At 34.3% G+C, this 14,947-nt stretch overlaps 1 protein-coding gene and 1 long non-coding RNA gene across 8 annotated transcripts; one reads left to right on the top strand and one right to left on the bottom strand.

Annotated features, from left to right (window-relative positions):
* Window positions 1-1,050: 1,050 nt before the first annotated feature.
* On the bottom strand, window positions 1,051-14,460 carry LOC106060371 (uncharacterized). Of its 7 annotated transcripts, XR_008773816.1 has the most exons (6): window positions 13,929-14,460; window positions 13,479-13,836; window positions 11,286-11,401; window positions 4,958-5,190; window positions 4,303-4,368; window positions 1,051-3,504 (listed from the first exon to the last, which is right to left on the bottom strand). XR_008773816.1 is itself a non-coding variant. In XM_056004941.1 (4 exons), the coding sequence occupies exons 1-4, from the start codon at window positions 5,888-5,890 to the stop codon at window positions 3,076-3,078; spliced, it is 774 nt and encodes a 257-aa protein (XP_055860916.1). In that variant the 5' UTR covers window positions 5,891-5,963; the 3' UTR covers window positions 1,055-3,075. The 7 variants fall into 7 exon arrangements, 1 of the variants encoding a protein (XP_055860916.1); XR_008773814.1 differs by having other exon boundaries at window positions 1,055-3,504; window positions 13,479-14,448; XR_008773817.1 differs by lacking the exon at window positions 13,479-13,836 and having other exon boundaries at window positions 1,055-3,504; window positions 11,286-11,392; window positions 13,925-14,448.
* Window positions 12,123-12,793, top strand: LOC129921835 (uncharacterized). Its single transcript, XR_008773821.1, has 2 exons — window positions 12,123-12,327; window positions 12,763-12,793. It is a non-coding gene; the product is annotated as an uncharacterized LOC129921835 (long non-coding RNA).
* Window positions 14,461-14,947: the final 487 nt, after the last annotated feature.

Below are 14,947 nucleotides of genomic sequence, written 5' to 3'. Positions count from 1 at the left end.
TGACCTCTGACGTTCATTTCATTTGTATCACTACGCGATATAACGGTGCCGCAAGTTACGGAAAAGTATGTCAAGACGTTTAAAGCTATTTACATTTAGAGCGAAGGATTTTATATAAAAAATGTTTTGTAAACTTAAATTTGAAGGTTAATGTGCATCAAATAATGAAATGAAGAGACATGTATTTGTATGTTCATGTGTAAAATAACAAAATGATGTTTTCTTGAATGAGAGCTAATTTAGGTCTAGAGATTTTTATCTCTGTACATGCGTGACCTCTCGGTCTTGACTCATAATTTAGACACAGCATGTAAGCATGGCCTAGATTTATAAGATACAATACTTTTATAGAGTTGGGAAATTTTTTTCGAGGGTCTTAAGTTTGTTTTAGGGCTACAATACGGTCTAAGTTAGTACCCAAGGAAGTTTTATCAAGATTGGTCAAACGGTTTTGATTTCCATACGGGGACATACATACATACATTCATACATAGCCTACATACGCCTTACTTTCAACTTTATAGTATAGATTCTTACATACTTTCTCATGTTTCTAAATGAATTCACTACTAAAAGCTTTAGTCTGGTTAAATGTTTATAACGAATTCGCTCGCTGAATTTTAGATAATTTTGTAAAAGAATCATCATGAAAGAAAAGAAAATCTAGCCACGTACTGACGGATTTTAATGCATGTCTACAAAAAAACGAAATGATTGAATTTGCACATGGGACATAGTATCACAGTAGTTTGTATGAAGTGTTACAGTATGATTCCATTCCAATCATAGTGGTTAGTATGCAGTGTTGCAGTATGACTCCATTCCAATCATAGTTTGTATGAAGTGTTACAGTATGACTCCATTCCAATCATAGTAATTTGTTTGAAGTGAAATATTATGATTCCATTCCTATCCCAGCAGTTTGCATGAAGTGCTAAAGAGTGATTTATTTCAAGTGTCTGTCTATAAACACGATTTAATGTTTTTTTGTTTTTTTTGTTTTCTTAAGATTTGTTTCTCTTTGCTTTGTTGGAAATAAAACAAGCAAAAAATCAACATCAAAATATTTTCAACAAGTTTTTATTTTATCAAAATTTGCATCAAAGAGCAATAAATGAAGCACCCGTTGGAAAAAAAATGGAATTCATAAAGCTTAAAGACATCACCATATCATGAATTTAAAAAAACATTCTCAACATTTTGAAATATCACTGAGACTAAAATGACATATAATTTTAACAACAAGTGTTATAAAATGAACAACTGTATCAGTAATTAATAAATATGTTCTTAGGGACTAGAAGGTATTACAAATAAAGTGACAAGCAAACACGACTATCGGAGCGACGCAATGAGATGTTTTGTACTGACAAATAATTTGGTCTTTCATCATCGAGCTATGTTTTATACTGTTTTTACTCTTAGGAACACTTGTTAAACACTGTCCACACTAATGTCTATAAAGAACACACTGTTCCAACATTTGTTTATAAGTTTCTAGGTTAAAAGCCCATTCAAATATATCTGTCTCTAGATTTTAGTTACCCAAATGAGGGCCTAGCGCCATCTGACTTAGACTTTTGTAGTATACTGATATGCCATTGTAAATTACAATATAAAACAAATTGGAATACATTTTTTCGGAATGCGAATTGAAGCGATAATACATTTCACAAACAATAGGTATGTAAATACTAGAAATAAACTGTATAATATATACATATATATACATCATTGAATGGCAAGTTTAAAAACTGTACATGAAATATTCAGAAATAAAAAATATGCACTGTATATTTAACATCAGTAAGGCAAACAATGCTTTTTGGTAAAACATCCAGGGGCAGTGATGCTGCAGTATTTAAAAAAAAATTAGTAATTTGAATGTTGAATAAACTACAGCAAAATCTATATCAAGGAATGGCACAATATCATATATAACAAAATCATCAGTTTTAAAAAATGAATTTCTGAAGAAAAAAACATCAAGTCATAAATAAATAAAGTTCATAAATAATTCAAGTTCATAATCAATTAAAATTTATTAATAATTACATTTTTTTAATAATTTAAATTCATTAATAATTATATTTCATAAATAGTTCAAATTCAGTAGTAATAGAAATTCATAAATAAATACAGTTGTATAATTAAAATCCCTTAATAATTACAGTTCATAAATAATTAAAATAATGAAACAAGTGTACTATAAATTATACATTCAAAACACAAAGGACTAAAACACAATAAATCACAAATGATCCTGATTGGTTATAGAAATACACGAATTTGGGGAAAAAAAAAGTATACATGAAAAAAAAATATTTTAAGCTTATTTTAAGTAAAGTAAAACATTCTTTGACATTTGTGGTTAAAAAATGCAATAAAATGAATACTATCTGCCAGTTTCTATTATAATCGTGGTATACGTTTGTTGTATGGAAATCATTTTAAAATAATGTATTTTTAGTGTGTGTGTGTGTGAGAGAGAGGGATGTTACACTATATGATTATATGTTTACTAAATAACATGATAAACTTTGATCTTTCATTCTCCTGAGATTCTTGGTCAAACAACCAATGCTAGAAAAAAAAATGGCAGTTTTCAATTGGAAGGCACTAAAAAGACTTCATATTTAAATCAGATCTAGTAGTACAGATACTATTTACATATATTTTTTAAAGAAAAGCATCGTTTGAAAGGTTTGTAATGAAATAATAATTTAAACAAAAAAATAAATATGGCATATTTCTACATGTGTGGTCTTGTGTGTGTGTGTGTGTGTGTGTGTTTTATGTTGTATACATATGTGTAGTTAATGTATGCCTTGGTGTGTTGGTGTGAAATGGTGTGTTACTTCTTTGGTACTTATACCTCATATGTGCATTCTTCAGTCTTTAGTTTCAGTTCGGGATTGAGACAGGGCTTACATAATGATTTGTAATACTTGATTGCACTAGGAAGACTTTGAACAAATTATTTAACATATAGTCAAGGCACATTAGACTTCAACCAAACTTTCTCCAAATAGTCCATTTGTTTTGCTGCCAGGTTTTTCGCGCTATTTTTACTGTTTATTCTTTAATGGCTTTTTGTTTGTTTGTTTTTTTAATGGATTTTTTCTTATTTTTTATTTTTCCATCGTTTTTTTTTGCAGTAGGATGTTTTTTTGTTGATTGTTTTTTGTGTTTCATTTGCGGCTGTTTCTTGATGTAATTTTCCAAGTCCTTTCTCGCAATCGGCAAATATTTGTACAAATTTTCTAGAACCATGTACAAATTAACTTTATTATTGTTTGTTAAGGGTAGTTCATTGATGAATTCACATTTATCTATCTTAGCCAATGCAGCCCGATCTAGCTGGTGGACTTTGCACATTATAACCGATAGAGTATTTAAGTCTTTTGTTACATTGTAGTTTTTAGTTGCATTTGCGCTTTTCTTCAAAGCTACTGTGTACGACACAAGTCTGAACAAGACACACAATCTTTTCTGGTTAGTGTCCTGTAAAGCAGAAAAACAGGCTTATAACAAAACAAAAATATGAATAATAGAAACGTATAACAATTTCACAATGTTGATACTTTGAAAGCTAAATTAGTTATATTTAAAAAGAGAATATGTGGGAGCAAGAACTTCCAAAAAAAAAGAGACATCGGAAGATCTCTTACAAAGTCTGCGGAAAACAAATGGCAGTCCCAAAGAGGATAAACGGCAAATACTGAATAGACGGCAAATAGATCTTACATCGGTCCCCGGCAGACTTTGGTTTAATCTGCGTCGTTTGTGGCGAAATGTGTAGGTCGCATCCACGCGAAATGCTGAATGCCTACTTAATAACCTATCAGACATTTTGTAAGGGAGGTAATGCTCGTCTGTCTTGAGGGCAGACGATGACCAAAAGATTCATGTTTCAAGCAATCTTCTTGATTTTTTTTTTAACTAAGGGACGAGGTAAACTTTTTAAAATCACAGATTTGAGCGTGTGAAGCCTAGGTTCGGAAGTCAAGGGGAAACCGTTCAGTCTTCATCACATATATAACTTATACAGAGAGAGAGACAGACAGAGAGAGAGAGAGAAAGAGAGAGAGAGAGAATAGATAGATAGATAGATAGATAGATAGATAGATAGATAGATAGATAGATAGATAGATAGATAGATAGATAGATAGATAGATAGATAGATAGAGAGAGAGAGAGAGAGAGACAAACAAACAGACAGAGAGAGGTCGACTTAGGCAAATTAGCGGCTGGAATAAAAGCGATAACTTCTAATGAAAAGAAAGTTCAATGTAAACTTACACTTTTAAACCTTGAACAGTTGTTTTTTACTTTGATGTTCTTTCCTTTAGATTTCAAACCTTTCAACTGATTTTAAAAACAAATATGTTTCATTAGTTTCGAGATGTGTAGTATGTTCACTAACATGGAAACATGCCGTAATCATCATGACAAAACTGATTAATGTATTATCTTAGATTCACGATATTCAATATTAGGCTTTGGTGGTCATTTTGTTAGGGCATACTGTCAATAACCACTACAGTATTGTGTAACTACAATAACAAAAGTACCTCAAAGTATAACAATATTAAAAATCATGTCACGGTGATGCTCTACACAATTATTGACAGATTCTTCTACAGCAGTGTTTCCCAAACTGTTGATGTACGTGTACCCCTTGTATAATGTTTGTAATGCTGAGAACCCCTGGCCCCCTCCACCACACTTTAATTGATTGACAGAACATAATAAATGGGTAGTTAAAAATTCAGCATAGTTAATGAGGTGCAAGGCGTATCCCCCTCTTCCCCCACCCGACTATTCTACAGTTTGCTCTTTCTGATGCTGGTCTAGCAGTAGGCTACTAAGTTTTTGCTTTCATCGACATTTATTTGTACTTGATCTTAAAGGCAAATCGATGACAGAAATGTAAGTGCTTGGTATGCAATCTTACCTTTTGGATCGAATTATTTAGTGATTTCTGTAACGTTTTCATATAGAAGTCTAGTTTGGCGACAATCTTCGTGATATTCTCTTCGTCCGAGTTAGAAGTTCCAGTTTCCTGCTCGGCTTCAGATGGTTGTTCAACAACATTTATATCCTCACCTTGGTGTCCACACAATCCCTGTACAATCTCCAGGTGGCTGTCATATTGGCTACAATTTTTTGTAGGTCTCGCTGTAACAGCTGAAATTTAAAATGTTTCAAATTAAATGACATATTTTTAATGAGGCTAATTACTACGATACAGTCTTAACAGAATAACTAACTACTTTATTGGAAGCATTTGAGTGTCTACTAGTTTTAAAAGAATGAAAAAAAAAACATATTAAAGTAGTTAAGTAGTAATAACATTTTATAATAAATGGTCTAATAATAACAAACTGGTCTTAAAAGTGATAGTTAGCTTTTAAATCACCAAATCATTACGGCAATACCCAATGCGGAAACCGGGAAAAATTGATTGGACACCCTTCCAATGATAGCAGACTCCTCATTGTTAAGTCCATGCTTGACAGAATAGCGGTGCACACACAAAAAAAGGTTACCTAGATATTCCCCCCCCCCCTCCACCCCTTTCTATTTTTCTCATCTTGAAAAACAAAATATGAAGAAGAAATAATGTCTGTATTTCTATTGGGTGTCGTCAATTGCACTCCGCGACAATATGTGTTGTTAGGGTCGATGTCTGGATCGAATGTCTGAAGATATTTTAAATTCAATAGCAGCCTACTTTGCTCGACGTCCCTAATACATGTGTGAAGATTATAAAACATGAAAAGTAGAGATTCAATTTGTTTTAAAAGTGATTGCGCTGATGTTGACTATACAGACGTGTACCTAGTGACAGAGCCAGTAGCAGTACCAAGTGTGCTATAATCTTCATTGTTATGTTTCAATAATATTTGGCAAATTAAATATCTCTGTGAATAGATTGTCAAGTCTTCGATATTAAGTTTGATTGATTTCTAGTCTATCTCTTACCTGTTATATATACCTTGTTGTATATCCATGTTTAAAAAATAAAAATTTTAAGTTAATGAAAGTGCTCTCGATTTCAGTGCAACTACTTCTGGTGTCGGTATGACCTATTTTTAGTTTAGGTACTTTCCTTGCTGTCAGCGTGGGTAGCAAACAAAAAGGTGTGTGTGTATGTGTGTATGCAGTGGCGTAGCTACCAATGTGCGGGTGGTGCGTGCCGCACAGGGCACCAAGTGGTGAGGGGCCCCAAAATTCCTCCAGTGTGTATTATTTTCCTATTTGCCTGAGCGTTTCAGTAAAAACGACTAATTGTATGGACACGAACAAACATAAACTACTGTATTTTAAACATGAACTAATGATTTTTAAACTAGTCATGTCGCTATTTTGTTTCATCTCCTTGACTATTTCTTCAATACAATGTAAGCTTTAGAACAGTTTGAATCTAATTTACTACATTTATTTCGGACACATGGTACATGTTGTTACTACACTGATTAATGCTCTGTAATATAAAGAAGAAGAAGAAGATAGACCAACCTTTTTTACTTCATTGTTTAGTCCACTGGTTCAATCTAGATATAGAGTTTACAAATATATTTCTAAACTCTAGCTCTAAACAATCGTCTTAGTTTATTCATTTCTTTATGATTCTTTATAGTTTAATTTTGGAAATAATTCTATTGTATTGTCAATATTTTTAAATAAGCTAACCTTTGTTTTCTACGAGTTGTTTTTTTTTAAACTAACTAAAAATAGAAAAACATGAGACCAGCAGAGCTCACATTCAGTCATAGCTTGCTTGGAGGGAACTTGAAGTTCGCCTGAGAGTAGGGAACATATTGACAACAAGGCCCAAGATTTGATTATACAAGAGACGAAAACCTGGAGAAGGACAAGCATGCTGCTGGAATCGCTGAGATGATTCAAGAAAAACTGCGTTCGGATGGCTTAGACATAATGGACTGCAGGGATCAAGGCTAAGATAATTCTGCGGTCATGAAAGGTCAAAACTACAATGTCAAAAAACTTATTCTAGAAGTCAATCCCAAAGCACTATTCATTGCCTGCTCAAACCATTCTCTTAATTTAGCAGGAATTCGAGCTGCTGAAGCTGAAGTCGATTCGGTAACATTTTTTGGTACACTGGACCGTTTACACGCGTTTTTCTCAACTTCAACACACCGCTGGGATATCCTCATCAAAATAACCGGAAACGTTTAGTTGAGACCCGCTGGAGCGCCAGAGGAGAAGCCGTCAAGATGGTTAGGGATACATTTTCTAAAAATATAGAAACTCTTGAGTCATTAACTAGCAGAGATGAAAATTCATCGACTAGATTTGAAGCAGGTGGATTATTAGTTGCTATTCAGTCTTTTAATTTTCTCACATATCTTGGATTTTGGGCTCCTGTATTAACTGAAATTATTGATGCGCAAGTCTACCTTCAAAAACACTCAAACTAAAAACATTAGAGACATTTTAAAGTAGTAATTGAGAGGACATCGCTGAAGCCAGCATTACCTTTGCCGAAAGCGTGTGCTCAGATCTGAGAATCAGTACAGAACTTCAAAAACGTATTGGCCATAAGAAAAGTGTGCCTGGTGAGAAAAGTGACGACTCTGTACTTACACACAAAGAAGAGCTACGAAGGGAAATTTATTCTACCTTGGACAGGATTATTCAAGAAATAATCACCCGATTCGAGAAACTTCATGATGTAGTAGATAGATATTAATTTTTGTCGCCTTCCCAGCTATTAAATCCTCAGGTCGAAATCAATCTCGATAGTAGCCTACTCCTAACGACAATGATAAAAACGAATTTCTGCTGAAGCGAAAGAGGCTTCAACGGTTTGTCACAGTTTCATCAGAAGCCTCCCAACTTCCAAAACAAGGACCTGTTGAGCTCTTGAAATTTATAAAAAATATCAGCTTGATGATTCAGTCCCGAATATCGTCATCATGATTCGCCTATTTTTTACTATTGCGGTAAGCGTCGCTACATGCGAAGTTTTTGCAAACTTAAACTGATCAAGAATTACTTGCGATCAACGATGTCAAATTTACGACTCACTAATTTGGCCATTTTTTCCATTGAACAAGAGCTGGTGGAATAAATTGATTTTGATAAAATTATTGATACTTTTGCCAGCAAGAAAGCGCGTAAAATTCACTCGTAGTATGTTTATGTAAAAGTGATTTTTAGCGGCCCCCGAAAGGAGAAAAGACACTATTAGTTTTGTGTGAAATGTCTATCCGTCTGTCCGTCCGTCCCGTTTCGATCTCGTAAACTAGAAAAGATATTAAAAATCGGACAGCACAATATTTTAGACCATTCAAAGTTCTGATGCAACGGCTACTTTTTTTTTTTCTGAAAGTGAAAAATCTAATGTTTTAAATCATTTATGCAAGTATTTTTTAAAGAGAAAAAGCTAATTAGTATGCATTATAAGTTAGACCTAATTTAAAACAAATAGTAATCTTATAAAGTTTATATTCCTGAATTTTTTTTATTAGCGGAAATTATTTTTTTTTCTTTTGGAGAATTCGAATAAGAGATTGAGCCATTTCAAAAAATTCGATCAATTATAAGACATTAGTTAGACCAGGAGAGGCGCGGATTCGAATCCTGGTGAAGACTGGGATTTTTAACTTTGGAACCTTTGGGCGCCTCTGAGTCCACTCAGCTCTAATGGGTACCTGACATTAGTTGGGAAAAAGTAAAGGCGCTTGGTCGTTGTGCTGGCTACATGACACCCTCGTTAACCGTAGGCCACAAAAACAGATGAACTTTACATCATCTGCCCTTTAGACCACAAGGTTTGAAAGGGGAACTAGTTAGGCCAGGTTCACATTTAACTTTACATTCACTTTCACCTATCCTTTGATCTGCTGGACCGTTGGGGCACTACACAAGATCTGTTAACCTTCTTTCTCCATTCTTATCTTTCATTTGTCTTTGATATAATTTCATTTAGATGTTCTTTCTGAAAATATTGAAGCCTTCATGGGTGGACCACTTCGGGGGCCGATTTTGAGTTTGTGTTTCCACACAAACTGTCTTTTGCAACCTTGTTTGAATTAACAATATTTGATTAATGAATGCATATTATTTTAAACAAAAAAGTATTTAGTTAGCTTTTGGGGGGGGGGGGGCATCAAGATTAGGTACCGCACCAGGCATCATATACTCTAGCTACGCCACTGTGTGTATTTGTGTGTGTTTTAAGTAGTAATCACTTAGAAGTGTGTTATTGGTGCTGGGGGGTCGTCGCGATTAGACTTGAGCATATACATTGATACCATAGAGGCATAGACTTGAGCATATACATTGATACCATAGAGGCATAGACTTGAGCATATACATTGATACCATAGAGGCATAGACTTGAGCATATACATTGATACCATAGAGGGCATAGACTTGAGCATATACATTGATACCATAGAGGTCATAGACTTGAGCATATACATTGATACCATAGAGGGCATAGACTTGAGCATATACTTTGATACCATAGAGGGCACAGACGAGCATATACATTGATACCATAGAGGGCATAGACTTGAGCATATACATTGATACCATAGAGGGCATAGACTTGAGCATATACTTTGATACCATAGAGGGCATAGACGAGCATATACTTTGATACCATAGAGGCATAGACTTGCGATTTTTCTCAAATAGCTTCAAAACAAGAAAAACATTTTAAAATTTTATAATACGACAATGCCTCCGTCATTAAACTTAAATTACAATAAAATAATTAAGAAAATCAATTAAAATAATATTTGGTTCAAGCCGGCTATCGAACCCGTGACACCGTCAGCTGTTTGAATATACGATGTCTCTTATTCGTCCAGGTGGCCATACATAGGCCTACTGGTGCGATTAGTTATTGGTATATTCATTATATGGACATCTAGATCTAACACTAGACCTAGACCTCTGATTTAGAACTCTTAAAGGTCTAGTCTAGATATAGATCTATTTCTAGATCTAGAATGTACACTTGATCTATATTAAATTTACGTAAAAAAAACTATAAGTGAAGCTTCAATGATCTTTCAATAAACTTGAAGCAACTTTAAAGTTACTCACTTATCGCATAATATAGGTACACTACGGCTGACTACGCTATGTCATATTAATACTATTGACTACTTCCAATGCTAGCCCTTTACATCTAGACTCAAGAGACGATGCGTACAATTTTTCTGAGCATTAATTTTTTTATACTCTTGAATCAATAATTCCTCACATATCGAACGCGATAGTCCTTTCAAAACCAATGTTGGCTCTAGATCTAGGTGTTGTTGTTAAGCCAAATTTATTTTTATTTATTTTTTACTTTGAAAAATTATAACTGCCAAACTAGAGTTATCCCCCATGTGGCCAACGCGCTAGTAATTCTTTTCTGAGCGATATACAGGAAGTGCTAAAAATTTCTAGGAAAATCTTTAGAGCCCTTTTTAGATCAGCTGTCCATGCAGGTTCCTGACTGGTTCCAGGTTCCATGAAGTTCTGACTTGAATTGAGGTATTGAAAATGGTCGCTAAGTGTTGGGTTTTTGAACCGAGAAGTTTTCTATTCGAAACCTAGTGAAGAATGAGTTTTTGAGCTTAGAGACTCTTAAAACGCCCCCGAGTCCACCCAACACTCATTGATACCTGAAATTCGTTCGGAAAAGTAAAGGCAGTTGGTTGTTGTGCTGGACACATGAAAGCCTCGTTAACCATTGACCATACGATAAAATGAGAAGAAAAACTGAATCCAAACCTCTGCTGCCTTGCGGCTAAACCCAAAATTTGCAAAATCTTCAGTAGTCAAACCTAACGAAAAATCAGAAACCAATGACCCTTAAGCAGCTTGCAGCACACAGTAGAGCTGATCCCAAGCCATATCATTCGGACACAGGCAGCGTAAAGAGGATGGAAATGCTGTGCTAGCGACATCGTTTCGACCGTAACTAATGCCCCAGGCTCATTTCGATAAGATGAATGGATGGTCACTTTGGGACTGAAGGAGGACATAGAAGACGAGATGACAATTACGTCATCTGTTAGTCGCCATGTCTGCAAGAGGACTTCTCGAATCTTACTTTAAGTCACCCAACAACGGTACTCAATGTTTGTAAGCCGGTGCAGATGACAGTTTTCTCTGTGCTTTGGTTTTAATACAATTTTCTAGGTTTTTATTGAGAATCCTAACGTGCATACGCTGACAGGAATATCTTACAAATAACCAAATGTTCTGCTGAAGGCAGGTGTACACAGTATAGAAGCACTACTTACCGTTCGCCAGTTATGCTGGGTCGGACACTTGACCCGCATGATGTTATGGAGTGTGTGTTTCTGTATAGTGACGGTGGGAAGAGATCAGCGACTCCAGATCGTGAGACCTTAAAGAACTGTTATTGTAGTGAGTTAGATTTTGTTCAAAATAGCATTTATATCATTAATAAAGTCTACTACATTTATTTTCATTACATATCAAGTTGATTTTGTCAGCTATCCTCAACCAGGCAGCCATCTTTCTAAAGCCAACGCGGTATCCAACTCTGCTAGCGAAGAGTCTATGAACATGTAAGATTGTATAGTTATCTATAGTTATTATTTCATATTTGTGTTCACTAAGCCTCAGACAGCAATCTATAAAGGGGACTTATTCAGCTTCTACCACCACTTCAGTCAAGTATAATTTCTTTCCCTTGTTTGAGATCACAAACAATATGATTTATTACCAATAGTTAAATACTTTTTTTTTATTCTTGTGTTGTTGTCAGGTAAAAGAAATAATTGTGCAAATTTCAGCTTGATCCGAGATGGGTGTTGGAGAAATAACGTGTACAAACTTTTGGTCAGACAGACTGAGTTGATGTAAGTTTTGTAAAAATATTTTGTAAGGAAAATATAGGAATCTGTTTCGACTTTATAGTATTTTTGTTATGTTGAATAGTAAGGGCATCTTTTATTGACTGAACGACACAAACATTCTAATCGTATTTTGCAAGTGGTTTTGTTTGGAGAACCAATAATGTCTTAACACCTTCTTCAAGCATCATTTCCCCACGCTAACGATACACCCTTAAATATTTTTTTTAACTCATGATGTATACATATGTAGTGGGGAGGACCTGATATACGGGTCGGCTGAACTTGACCAAGCACCGGTCAGCACAGGGTCAAGTTGACCTCTGCCCCGGTAGCTGAGATTTGAATTCCTTTTCCTGCTGGCATCCTCCATTGAAACTTGCTGCTACACACCTACTCCAATACCACCTTGTCTGATCCTGCTGTGTTTGTCCTAAGTTCATTGTTTTGACCAAGGCTGCAGGTAAACACATTTTTACTGTTTCTTGTATATCATATATTCTTGTTTATTTTTTATATATATCATATTGCTACCCAGGTTTTGTCCTCATTGTCGGACTACCTTTGTTCTATTTAATTGTCATAGTTTTTGTAAGAAAAGGTAAGAGCGAAGCTCTTCAATGTATGTTAGTTTTCTATAGAACTATTTGATTTATTTTTTATTAATTACTTTGTCATTTATTTTATTAATGTTTGGTGGTGTTCCATATCTCTCTTATGTTCATAAAAGATGATTGGTTCACACTATAAGATTTTCTTTTTTGTTTTTGCTTGATCTAGTATTTATACCTGATGTTGTGTTTACATTTTTTTTACAAATTGGTCTGTTCATTTAGACCATATAATTATGTTTATTTTATGCTCATTAGTAATCATGTTGTATGTTTGCCTTTGGCAGGTTTTTTGTGTACATTAAACTTATAATAAGCCTCCTGACTTGCTTCGTCATTTTGGTTGTGATAGTCTGTGCTGAACCCACCACACATATGTGCATACAGTGATACACTATGAATACCTACTTATCAATACAAAATAGTGACTGTGAATTTTATAAGTGTTTTTATTTATTTATTTATTTTTTAGAAATAAACGTGACAGACAGACAGCATAAACACAGTAGTGGTTTTTCCTTACGTTAGCATCTTAAAAGTACCTGAACTGCAAATTTGAGTTGACATAATATTAATAAAATGATAAAACGACCACAAATAAGTAGCTTAGATTTCTTTTAGATATATTCAACCCATACATTTTTTTAAAGTGCAGGCACCCAAAATGGTTATATGCTATATATTTATACTGGAATGTTTTTTTAAACGACATTTTAAGCTTCACTGGGGTTAACTTGTTATACTTTTGACTTCATTATTATTTTTATATGGGTTAACGTATAACAAGTTAACATCAGTGAAGTTTCAAATGTCGTTTAAAAAAAAACATTCCAGTATAAATATATAGCATATAACCATTTTGGGTGTTTGCACTTTAAAAAAATGTATATGTAAATCTCTAGAGTGTAGATTATTTACCTACAATTAGCAGATATAATCTTCATTATTTATACTGAATTAATAGCAGTAATATATAGTGACCAAAATATAAATCGTATTTTACCATGTTGGCTCTGTCTGGACGTACGCTCTGACAGAATGATTGATTTTAAATCAAAAAATGCATTCTTTAATCAGATAATCCAGTCTCCTTCGACACAGCTGGTTCAATATATAGTAGCTTGTACTTGTGCCAGAATTTGGTCATACGGAAGTCTGAGTTCTCTGAACAATTAGTTTCGAATCTATTTGTTCCTGCTTTTTGCTCAACAACCAAAAAAATTATCGTGAGCTATGAAATTAGCATAGAACAAATTCTTTGAACATCCATTTGAAATAGATTTTTATGTTAATCGTTTCAGAATCAAATGTTGTAAAATCCGTATTATAATTGTAATGTCGTGTCGGTTGAGTGAAACATTCTATATCCAAAAGACAAAAAGACAGTCTCAATTTGAAAATATTGCAATAGATTTTGTAAATGTTAAAGTGGGTGAAACAATGACTTACATACATTTGTCCAGAAACGAAGACTGATCGTGGACACATTGTTTGACTAGCTCCTAGATCAACCTTTTTTATATCAGATTGGCTACACGCTACATACGCACTTAAGGTTCTACGAATATTCACTTTCGAATCTGGTTCATTGGGCAAGAAGGAAGAATCGCTGCGCAGTTATGCACGAGATAAAAAATGTAATCTAGAAGTCAAACGCAGGCTTTTTATATTCTAATCGTTTTAAACACAAGCATTCACAATCTAATAGATACAGATCAAGGCTATAAAAGTATTCAAATGAAGATTTTTTTGTTGCATTTAAAGTGTTAGAACCGGACTGAGAATAAAGTCAGTGAGTCGTCCAGTGTTGTAGTGTAGATAAGTGGTCACAAGAAATAGGAATCTTTTAGTTTCACTTTGTATCCAAGGATGTTGCTGGTGTGTTTTCAGACTACGCCCTGGCACTTAGCAGGAAAGCCTGCGCGCGTGTTGGACTAGAAGTGGACAAGCGTGAGCACTGGTGAATGAGAGTTTCACGTGGTGAGTATTGAAGTGCTTTTATTACTGCCCGTGTAGCTCTCTTCACTTTGAAACCTTTTTGTCTCTTATGTCACTTATTCATGTTTTTTCACATTTATTGATGTGAAAAAATCCAGAAATTGATTTGAATTATGTATAGCAATGATTGCTTGTTTTGGTTGGTTGGTTGTTTGGTTGGTTGGCTTCAATTAAATCATATTATTTCTGTGTATAGATAAAATGAGGATCTCCTTCTTTCATTCTGTGCGTCTTTGTCTATATAATGTCTCTCTCTCTTTCTCTCTCTCTCTCTCTTTCTATCTCTCATTTTCTCTCCCTCTTTCTCTAGCAATTTTTTTCCCAATGATATACAGCACTGCAACTGTCAAATTTCTAGGACATTCGTTAGAGCCAGACGTTTTGATGAAGTTACGAGTTCAATATTGTAAAAATAGCTTTAAATGTATAAAACAAATTCTGTAACTGCAACAATTGTTGATGATACCTGCATGT

The sequence above is a fragment of the Biomphalaria glabrata genome, chromosome 1 (assembly GCF_947242115.1).
Source record: "Biomphalaria glabrata chromosome 1, xgBioGlab47.1, whole genome shotgun sequence".
In the NCBI taxonomy this organism is placed as follows: domain Eukaryota; kingdom Metazoa; phylum Mollusca; class Gastropoda; family Planorbidae; genus Biomphalaria; species Biomphalaria glabrata.
This window is presented reverse-complemented; position numbering and strand designations above follow the sequence as displayed.